Source organism: Ursus arctos, unplaced genomic scaffold, assembly GCF_023065955.2.
Source record: "Ursus arctos isolate Adak ecotype North America unplaced genomic scaffold, UrsArc2.0 scaffold_19, whole genome shotgun sequence".
In the NCBI taxonomy this organism is placed as follows: Eukaryota; Metazoa; Chordata; class Mammalia; order Carnivora; family Ursidae; genus Ursus; species Ursus arctos.
Genome location: NW_026622863.1, coordinates 449,776 through 460,527, shown reverse-complemented (window position 1 = coordinate 460,527; position 10,752 = coordinate 449,776). Strand labels below are relative to the sequence as shown.

General features: G+C 60.5%; 1 protein-coding gene across 1 annotated transcript; it reads left to right on the top strand.

Moving 5' to 3' along the window:
• Positions 1–1,589: 1,589 nt before the first annotated feature.
• DPEP1 (dipeptidase 1) lies at positions 1,590–8,454 on the top strand. The gene is made up of 10 exons (XM_026494571.4): positions 1,590–1,795; positions 5,714–5,846; positions 6,089–6,221; positions 6,350–6,500; positions 6,669–6,738; positions 7,071–7,247; positions 7,353–7,437; positions 7,517–7,592; positions 7,848–7,983; positions 8,061–8,454. Exons 1-10 carry the CDS (start codon positions 1,692–1,694, stop codon positions 8,226–8,228), a joined length of 1,233 nt encoding a protein of 410 aa, XP_026350356.1. The 5' UTR covers positions 1,590–1,691; the 3' UTR covers positions 8,229–8,454.
• The last annotated feature ends 2,298 nt before the right edge of the window (positions 8,455–10,752 follow it).

The following is a 10,752-nucleotide window of genomic DNA, read 5'->3' as shown; positions in this document are numbered from 1 at the left end:
TCATCGTATTTAAAGACAGATACGCTCAGATGAGGCTAAGAAATAAAATACAATTATGTGCTCTTAGGGTCCAACTCTGAAATAAGGAAAAAAGTTAGAAATAAAGAGACAGAAAAACAGGGGGTAGGCACCATTAATACAAGCAGAGAACAGTTTCCAGGAGTGGTTCGCAGAGAAGGGGAGCTCTCAGTGGAAAAGGCAGGTCCGCCGGCACCGGCAGACCAAGCCCCCCCAAGAAGTAGGGTCCAGGTCTGGAGGAGACGGGTCATGGAGGCTGGAGGTGAGCGGACACCAGAGTCTGCGACAGGACACAGCAGAACGCGAGCAGCTGTGTGCGTCTGCTCCGCAGAGACCGGCCCGGGCTTCCTCACGGCCCCAGTCCCTGGTGGTATGCCGAGAGTCCAGGGCCCAGAGTGACAGCCTGGGCTGTCTTCCTCTCCCATCAAGGCAGGTGTTCTCTGCACAGTGTTGGGTGAGGGTCAAAGCCCCCAGGTGTGGTCCTGAGGACACCCCGTTGGGGTGCAGGTCCTGGCAGACAAAGTCCTTGATGGGGACTGGAGCCAGTGGCACGGAGGACGGAGGAGGGCTGCTACCCTCAGCATGGCCCCCACGTGGGCCTTCTTGCCACCACCTCCACGGGGAGAAACAGGTAGAGTTCCAGGCACGGGACCCTCCGCTCATGGTGGCCGAGCCAGGGCTGGGACATGACCTTCATTCTCATGCGGGAGGCAGGGCCCGTCCTTGGAGGTGGGGTGAGGACGCAGGGGGGGTCTGCTTGAGGGCCCAACGCCATCCAGGGGCAGAGGTGTCAGGGAACCTCGTGAATGCATGGAGTCTGCGTACCCCCCCCCCCCCCCCCCCCGCCCAACAGAGCCCTAAGGACCCAGAGTGGGCTGGGTCTCCCTGTCTCACCAGCACCTCTCACCAGCCTCCCTAGCCTGGCTCCCTCCCAGCCCTGCTGCTCCCTAGAACCCTGGACCAGGATCCTCTGGTCTCAGCAGTGACTGGCCCCGAGTGGGCAGCAGGGCTGTGAAATGCTGACACTCCAGATTTCTGACCCAAACCCCCAAGTCCAGCCTGCTCAGTCAGAAGCCTGCAGCCAGAATGTGGGTGGCCGGGACGCCAGTGAGCTGCAGGCCAGGAGCCGGGTGCAGGCCCCCAGCGCTGGGTGGGGTGCAGTGGGAGCCCCCCGGGGGGCCGTGCTCCATCGTCCATGCTCACGTGAAACTAGTTTTACAGGCAAACAAAGGGGTACATTACAAGAGGGCAACTCTGAATGATTGTTGTAGTTCTTGGCAGATCTCAGGCACCAGGCTGCGGTGAGAGTAAGGACACAACTAAGACGTTGACCCTCCCAAGTCTGCCCTTTCACCAGGGCTCTGGATGCTCCCCTGGGGTCAGCGGCCTCGGGCAATGTCTGTGCTGGGCCCGGTCAGCTACACCCAGCCCACAGGGTCCAGGACCTTCCACCTGCCCCCCCCTTCCCGGGGAAGCACTGGTTACTGATTGAACGCTGGGAGCCTTGAATGGGACGGTTCCTGGCAATAATCACCTGGACCAAAGATCTCTGCTCTCTCTTCTGCACACAGAGCAGCTCTTTACAGCCTCGGCTGGACCCCGAGGTGCAGGAGGCAGCCAGGTCAGGACAGACGGGGCACGGCAGCACCGGAAGCCGCCGTGGAGACGGTGTCATGTGGATCAGCTGGTGTCTCTGGGCTCTCGTGGCCATCTGCGCTGGAGACCAGTTCCGGGATGAGGCTGAGAGAATCATGCAGGAAACACCTGTCATCGATGGGTAAGCCACCACTCATGGGACAGGACGGGGGATCCAGGGACAGAGGGGCCAGGAGCTCCCGTGCCCTTGACTTGCGGACAGACCTAACTCTACCAGGACTCATTGCTCCACCCACAACATGGCCTTTGCTGGCCTCAGCTCCTTCACGGGGTCTCTTAGGGCCCCCAAAGTGTCAGCAGGAATGGAGCAGTTGCAAGGCCCCCAGGCCCCCACCTGCATCCTAGGTGCCAGATCCCAGCTTGGAACGGGTGCCGGGGATTAGGATGTTGGGGCCTGGCCCTGAGCATGCCTCGAAATAGCCACATAGCCTAAGGAGCCATATTCTCTTTCAGGCCTTAGCTTCTTCACCTGAAGCCAGTAGGTAAGGGTGGCATCTACCACGGGCTCCCTGGAGGCCTTTCCTGGCCCTCTTGTCCTTCTTCTGAGACCTTTCTCATTCCCCTCCCTCTCCTGCATCCACCTGCAGGAGGCCTCATCAGGCCCCAGGTCCCCGGGTTCCTTCTGTGCTGTGTGCACAACTGGACCTCATCTGTGTGCTCACTGACTCATCCCCTCCCGCAGACCCCTTTCCAGCCAAGACCCTGGTGGCACCTCGTTCTTTCTCTGGCGTCACAGCCAGCCTGGCAGGGTCTGTCCCCTCCAGTTCCCAGTGCACGTGAATCCACCCTCCTCCCCCCCCGCCCCCACCTCCACCTTCAGTGGGTCACCAGTGAGCCTCAGACAGACTGTGCTGGACCCCATCAGCCGAGGTCTGGTCCCAGTGCTGCAGCCAGAGGGCATCTGGGAGACATAGGTTCCAGCTCCTGTCCTTCTGGTTCAAGTTCCCCACCCGCCATGGCTCCCACTGAGCTCAGAGGAAGGCCTAAATCCTCCATGGGCCCCCAAGACCCCCCTGCTGCCCCTGGCCATCCCCACACCCCTAGGTGCTCCAGGCAGGCTCCCACTGTCCCTGCTTGTCCTCACGTCCATGTTCCCACCCTCACTGCCTCCTGGGCTTTGCTGACCCGTGTGAAATACCAGCTGGGCACACACTTCAGCCCGGCTGCTCCTGCCGCCCTTCCTGCAGTTCCCCTGCACACCAGCAGAGAGCAGGGACTCGGGTCCCTGTGCACCCAGTCTGAAGAGCAGCAGGCAGCACGTGCTAGCAGACCCTTGGGTGGGGGGAATGTTAGGACAGCACCTGTGTGTCTCTGTCTGGCACCCAGTAAGTGCCAAATTAATGTTACGATCATTACTATTTGTCAGATGCTCCGGGCTTTGTTAGACAAAAAAACTGCAAGAAAAGCAGAGAAAATGGGATGCGTCCTTCTATGGGAGCCCCAGAGAGCTGTGGCAGCCCTAGAGAAGGGAGGGGACACCAGAGGCTCGTGTGCACCCCTCTGCCCTTGCTTCCTCCCCGTACCTCCTTCCTGGCCCCAAGGTCCGCTCATGCATGCTCCGTGGGGGATGAGGCACAGAGAAGTCTGCTCAGAGGCTGCTGTCCTGGCTGGAGACCCTGCTGTCTGGGAGGAGGCCAGCAAGGGCAGGCGGATGCCAACAGTATGAGCCTGGGAAGGTGCTCTGCTCCTTCATTCTGAGGAGCCTGGGGGGTAGCTGGGCACAGAGAGGGGCTCCGGGTTCAGGGGCTGGGGTTTAGAGGCTTTTATGAGGGGTAAGATGGATCAAAGAGCCCAGACAGCCAGGAATACTCAGGGAACTGCAATCCAGGGATCTGGAATTGTCTAAAGAGCTAGAAAGTTAAGACCAGGCTGACGGGTATTGGCTACCTGCATTACTCTTGCTGGTAAGAGACCCAAGGAAGTGATTTCAACAAGAGAAATCCAGAGGGAGTCCTGGCACGGTGTTCTATAATGGAACATAGTGGCCATCATTCCCATAGTCACATCATGGTTTAAAGTGGCTGCACCAGCTCCAGCCTTTACATCTGCATGCCAGCCAGCAGGAATGAGGAAGGGACACAGAAAGGGCAAAGAGTGAGCAACAGCTGTCTGTAAATGAGAGCTTTTGGAAGCTGTCAAAGGGCACAACTTAGTCACATGGCCCCACCTGGCTAAAAAGAGGCAGGGAAGTACCTTTATTTCACATGGCCATGTTCCCTGCTAAAATAGGGGGTTCTTGGGACGCCTGGGTGGGTCAGTCAGTTAAGAGTCTGCCTTCAGCTCATGTCATGATCCCAGGGTCCTGGGATCAAGCCCCACATTGGGCTCCTTGCTGGACGGGGAGGCTGCTTCTGCCTCTCCCTCTGCCCCCGCTTGTGCTCTCTCTCTGACAAATAAAAAATAAAATCTTAAAAAAAAAATAGGGGGTTTTCTTACCAAGAAAAAGGTGGAGAATGGATAAGAAGCCACCAGCAGTGTCTCCTACAATAGCTAGCTGTCCTTCAAGTGCTTGGAACTATCGCCTCCCCCCCGTGGAGTCGGGGCGGGAGGAGGCTGCCCCCGCCACACAGATAAGGAGGGTGGGTCCAGCAGGCTCCCGAGCGGCCGTGCTGACCGCGGGGCGAAGGTGGCCTCTGTTCCCCACCCTGGGCTCCAGTGAAAGTGCCCCTCCCCCCTGTGGGTTCCTGGCTGGCGGCTAGAAGGTGGGGCACCCTCAGGCAAGGAGTAAAGTCCTGTCCAGGGGCCCCGCCCAGCCCTGCCCCAGGATCGCACCAAGAGGCACTGGGACTGTGGCGTTCACCTGCCCGTCCACCTCTCGGTCAGCAAAGGCATCCCGGCCACCAGCCCACACCCTGTCACATCAAAGCACAGCTGTGGCAGGAGCCCCCCCAAGAGAGCAGGGGCGGGTCCTGCGAGGCCCAGGTCCTAGCGGTTACTCACCACCCTCACGGCTGGCTCTGAGGAAGGTACTGCCCGAGGCGTCCCCACATTACAGGAGGAGAAACTGAGCTGAGAGGCGGGAGCCAGGATTGGAGATGGAAACTGATGGGGGGTCAGGCCGGGGCTGCTCGTCCTGGCCGGGGGGAGGGGGGTCCCGAAAGCAGGAGGAGCCACCCACACAGAGCAGTGACCCTGGGATGGGGCGGGACGGACCCTCGAGGCGCCAGGACCGAGGCCCCCTGGCACTGCATTAGGCATCCATCAGGAGAGCCTCCGCAGGCTTGGCTGACGAAAGCGCGGAATCCAGCTGGTCTGAGCTGGGCCTGAGACGGGCCTGAGACTCTGCATTTCCAGTCAGCTTCCCGGACCCGCTCTCTTCCACATGTGGAACTCAGGGGGACCTGGCGCCCAGAGGTCCCTCCCCCTCCGGGCCGCTGCTGGGTCCTGGGTCCAGGGAGGAGCCTGCCCAGCCCTGTGGGTTCTGCCTTTGCAGCCTGTTATCAGCTGCTGACAGTCAACCCCTCTCCTCCTCCTCCCTCCCCTCTCTCCCTCCGAAGCACCCACCCCTACTGGCTCCTGGGAAAACTCAGAGGGGCTCAGTCCTTTGGAAGCATATTAGGATGTGCTTGGAAACACAGGGCTGGGCTGTCACAGAGCCCCCTGTGCCCTGCTCTGCTGCCCCAGGAGGGTGGGGTGGGAGTGCCAGGCCCCCAAAGCCAGGTCACACCCACATCCCTGCCCCCTCCCTGCAATGGGAGGATTTCATCTTTAACTTGTGAAAACGGTCAGGGTCAGGGTCCCACACCCAGCTGCCCAGGGTCAGCTAGCCCTGTTCACGGAGCTTGTTTGCACTCCTGCCCCTGCTGCCCAGGGCTGCTCTTCCCTCTTCCGCAGGAAAGGTCCTTGGAGGGAAGAGGCTGTCTGAGCTCCCGGTCACCTGGGCTGGGTGTGGAGCACGGCGGAGAGCTCCTCTGCCCTGGGCGTTTAGATGAGCGATGTGTCGCCCCTGTGGCTTCAGTTCCGAACTGTGCTCAACAGGGAAGGCCCCAGGTCCATGTGGCCGTCCTGCCTTGCCTCTGATCCTTCGCGCCTCCCCCAGGCACAACGACCTTCCCTGGCAGCTGCTGACCATGTTCAACAACCAGCTCCGGGATGAGAAGGCCAACCTGACGAGCCTCGCCCACACACACACCAACATCCCCAAGCTGAAGGCTGGGTTTGTGGGGGGCCAGGTATGGCTCAGCTCAGCCCTCCAGTTGCCTCTGCTGGGGTCCGTTCGTCTCCTCCTCCGTGTCCTGGCTGAGCGGCAGGCCCTCCAGTGCCTCCTGAGCCCCTCGAGGCCACGAGTCTTCGCAGGGGACTCCTAGCCACACAGGCCGTGGGAGGGCTTCTGAGACGGGAGGGAAGCCGGACGGCCATATGCATGGGGGGGGCAGGGCCCCAGCTCCTAGCCCCTCACCCCTGTGCCCCCTAGTTCTGGTCTGCATACACCCCCTGCGACACCCAGAACAAAGACGCAGTGAAGAGGACACTGGAGCAGATCGATGTCGTCCACCGCATGTGCCAGATGTACCCCGAGACCTTCGTGTGTGTCACCAACAGCACAGGTGGGTCCTGGTCCAGCCCGCCCCCAGCCCCCCGCCCCAGCCCCGAACGCGGCAGCTGGTGCTGCTCAGGTGTGCCCTCTGCGGAAGCTCCCGAGACACCCAGGCGCCCCGGCTGGCTCTCCTCACAGGCATCCGGCAGGCCTTCCGGGAGGGGAGGGTAGCCAGTCTCGTGGGCGTGGAGGGCGGCCACTCCATAGACAGCAGCCTGGGCGTCCTGCGGACACTCTACCACCTGGGCATGCGGTACCTGACCCTAACCCACAGCTGCAACACACCCTGGTAAGTGACCCCGGGAGGGCCCGCGGGCCACGCGGGAGGGTCCCAGGGCAGGGGTCAGCCCCTAGCTCTGCCCTCCTCCAGCACCTCCCTGTGCTTCCGGGAGTCCGGGACCTGGGTGGGCCGGGATGACCACTCTGGCCCTGGGACACCTGCTGTCTGCTCTCCCAGGGCTGACAACTGGCTGGTGGACACAGGAGAGGACGAGGCCGAGAGCCAAGGCCTGTCGGAGTTTGGCCAGGTGAGGGCGGGCATTCAGCAAGGATCACAGTCCCCCTCTGAGGAGAAGTGACCCAGGACACAGGGTCTTAGCTCTCAGGCCTGCGGTTTACTATCAGCTGAAGCTAGCAGGGGTTGTCCGAGGGTGGGCATTCCCTGGAACCCACAGGTCATCCCCCAGCCATTGAAGAATTCATTAGCGCCTGGTCCAGCAAGGGGCCCTTGCCCAAATCTGCCCCCTGCCCATGCCTGGCCTTGTCAGGGGGAGGGGGCTGTGGTGAACCCAAGAAAACTGTGCAAACACCAGTGTGCCCAGTGCAGCCTTCCTGGCCCCTGAGCCCTGTGTCCGTGCAGAGCGTGGTGAAGGAGATGAACCGGCTGGGGGTGATCATTGACTTGGCCCACGTGTCCGTGGCCACCATGAAGGCTGCCCTGCACCTGTCCAAGGCCCCCGTCGTCTTCAGCCACTCCTCAGCCTACAGCCTGTGCAACCACCGACGCAACGTGCCCGACGATGTGCTCCAGCTGGTGGTGAGGAGCTGCGGGCCAGGGTGTGGGGGTCTGCCCCGCCCCTGGGCTGGTCCTGGGCTGCGGTGCTCCCTCCTGCGCTCACAGCTCCATCCTTCTCCTGAGCAGAACCAGACAGGCAGCCTGGTGATGGTGAATTTCTACAATGACTATGTTTCCTGCCAAAAGGAGGCCACCCTGTCCCAGGTAGCAGGTAGGTGGACATGAGCGGCCACAGCAGCAGGGGTGGGGAGGGCTGCTCGGGGACCCACGCCTGCTGCCTTCATTGGCAGACCATCTGGACCACATCAAGAAGGTGGCAGGAGCCGGAGCCGTGGGCTTTGGTGGGGACTATGACGGTGTTTCAAGGTAAGGGGCAAGGCCAGTGTCCTGGGGATGAGCTGGGAGGGTCACACTCCCCATAAACATGTCAGGAGAGCCTGAAGCTAGCAAGTGTGTAACTGTGGACAGGCCCAGCATGTCACACTCTCAAGGCCACTCCACTGGACCCCCAGTGCCTTGGGATGGGGTGTGGGCAACCCAGTGATTTGTGGGGAGGTGGACGGGCCCCTGAGGCCCTGACCCCCGGAATGCATAGCCTGGTTCTCTCTGCCCTCTCCTCAGGCTCCCCTTGGGGCTTGAGGATGTGTCCAAGTACCCTGACCTGGTGGCCGAGCTGCTCAGGAGGCAGTGGACAGAGGCGGAGGTCAGGGGCGCCCTGGCCGACAACCTGCTCAGGGTCTTCGAGGCGGTGGAACAGGTGAGGAGGGCTGTTGCCCTGACCCAGGCTTCTTGGCAGGCCGGCCGGCAGGCAGCCCAACCTGTATCTGTCCCCAGGTGAGCGATCACACACAAAGTCCTGAGGAGCAGCCCATCCCCCTGGACAAGCTGCAGGGCTCCTGCAGGACCACATATGGCTACTCCGAGGCCCCCAGCTTCCACCACCAGCCGCGCGCCCTGCTGGCCTCCCTCACCACCATCCTCCTCGGCCTGTGTCTTCTGTGATGCCCTGGGGTCCGGACTTCCTGGGCTCCTGCAGCTCTGGGGAGACAGGCCACCAGAGCAGGGAGATTCCAGGACGCTGCTCCCCGCGCACAAGGCCTGGCCTCTCCTGAGCAGGTAGCTGGGCTCACCTGAGGGCAGTGAGCCGTGGGCAGTGCCAGACACAGACACACAGGGGACCGTCAATAAAGGCAACAACCCTTCTGAGTCATGAGGGCGTGTCATCAGCACCGCAACCCTGGAGGGGGGCTCCTGAGCACCCGAGGGCAGATTCCGTGAAAATGGTCCCAGGCTGGACCTCCAGACACCACAGCACCTGGGTCCTGGGAGAGCAGGGCCAGAGAGGGCTCAGGGTCTTAAAAAGGGCATTGCGCGGGCACTGCTTAAGGCTCCAGTTGCCCCCTCCCCACGTACACACACACCTGCACGCACGCACCCACCTACACACCCCAAATGTGATGCACTCGTACGTGTGCACCCCCCTCACACGTGTGCACCCCCATCCCTGTGCACACACGTGTGCCCACAGCCTACCCCTTGGCCCCGCTGCCCCCGTTCTAGGCCACAGCCTCTATGAATGACCCATCTGGACGGGTACAGGCTTGAATACTGAGTGAGGAGCCCCTCTGCCCAGGCGCCCTGGGCCCTAAGATGCCCGCAAATGAGTGGACAGCGCCGTGCAGCCCCTCCCTGAAACTGGAGTGCCCACAGGTGCCTGCCTGGCTCCCCCTGCCCCTGTGAGGGTCCCTGCCTCCCATTCGCAGGCAGATCTGCCGTGACCAAGAGGGACACTGGTGAGGAATTGCAGACCACTTAGGATCAATTTAATGTTAAAGGGTTTCTCTTCCGAGTTGGCCAGATCCCGCCCAAAACCCCCTACTCCGCCACAGGGGATTTTCTGGCGGAGACGGTGGGAAGGGTCCCTCTGGTGGGCTGCGGTGGTAGCACACCAAATTTTGCTACCTGAAATCACACCGGAGGCCACAGCCACAGGTGCCACCCAGAAACCTCTCCGGTCCCGGCGAGCTCTTCGCTGTCCAATCTCAATTTGTCCTGCTACGGTTCATTTCCATTCCCGCTCAACCCTGTTCCAACCTCAAGAGACCTTTCCTGAGGAGTGAAGGACACGCGGGCTGGGGGGATGGGTAACCACGACACAGAGGCTGTGCAAACCCCCTCCTCAGGCCGCGGGCAGAGTCCTCCAGGCGCCCGCTGTCCCTGGTAAGGCCCACGCGGGGCGCACAAGCAGCCCCAAGGATCCCGTTCACACGCAGATGTGCGTGGGTGTGAGGGACCCGGGAGGTGGGGGCTGTTCCCAGTCAGCCAACAGGTGCATGACACAGTTCCAGCTAAGCCTTGGTCACGTTTCACACATTCAAAAACCAGTTCAAGACCAGGCAGGATGGGGGCGCCCACCGTGGAATACGAGGGACTGTAACAGAAGATGGACGCAAGGATGCGGGGACCAGTGTGCGTGAGAAGAGCAGGAGCGTTCTGGGGAAGGGAGGCCCAGGACAAGACCGTGCATGCCGTCCTCTGCTCAGTAAGGAGCGTCCCACAGAGGGGCAGTGAACACTTCTCAGTGCTCTGTGTACAGAGAAATGAGCAAAGACAGGAGCACAGGAGAGGCAGATTTCCGCTGTCAAGTAATTTACAAGTTGAGGCGGGGGTGGCTAGATTGAGTCTGATCAGAGCAAACCTGTGGTTTCTGGTACCCAGAGGGACGTCCACGGATTATGTCCACTGACATAAATAATGGAATAAGTAAATGGAGAGAAGAAACTCTTCCTTAAAACAGAAATGCAAATAAGAAATCACCACCAATACTATCACCAGGAAGATTCATCAAGGGGCACGAATATCAGGGACAAAGTATGACAATGTTTGCAGGTGATGCTGGCAGTCTTAAAATTTGTCCCCACAAGATACTCAATAGAGGGGGAAACTATAACGTCACGGGGGAGAAGCCTGGCCCACACCACCTGTCCCAGGTGAACAAGACAGCAACACCGTGTGCCTAGTGTCAAGCACTGAGGGCAAAATACCACTTCTATGGGACTCTTGCCAAGAGCTGTGACCTCAATGTCATCGTGTCAAAATGTCACATCAGCCCGAGTGGAAAGGCAGTCTGCAGAATAGCTGGCCAGTAGGCCTCCAAGTCGGAGTGCCTAGGGGGCTCAGCTGGTTAAGCGTCCGACTCCTGATTTCAGCTCAGGTCATGGTCTCAGGGTTGTGAGATCGAGCCCCATGTCAGGCTCTGTGCTGGACGTGGAGCCTGACTGGGATTCTCTGTCTTCCTCCCCTCCTGCCCAACTCCCACCCTTGCTCTCTGCACTCACACTACCTCCTAAAAAGACAGACAAAAAACCGACCGTCTAGGTCACAAAGACAAATGGGACTGTCCCAGGTTGGAAGAATGCGGGCATCGCAAGTAAATGCCAGGGTGGTTTCCTGACTTACACAGTTACATAAGTCAGCTAGAAAGCAGACGTGCAGGGTGCTGGTGTACAGAAGAATACAGAAACTG

Bases quoted from the DNA above. Each gene is read 5' to 3' on its own strand.
- DPEP1 (XM_026494571.4), top strand. From the start codon at position 1,692: ATGTGGATCAGCTGGTGTCTCTGGGCTCTCGTGGCCATCTGCGCTGGA. The intron at 1,796-5,713 runs GTAAGCCACCAC...CGCCTCCCCCAG, and splicing joins GAAACACCTGTCATCGATGG to GCACAACGACCTTCCCTGGC. The intron at 7,593-7,847 runs GTAAGGGGCAAG...CCCTCTCCTCAG, and splicing joins GACTATGACGGTGTTTCAAG to GCTCCCCTTGGGGCTTGAGG.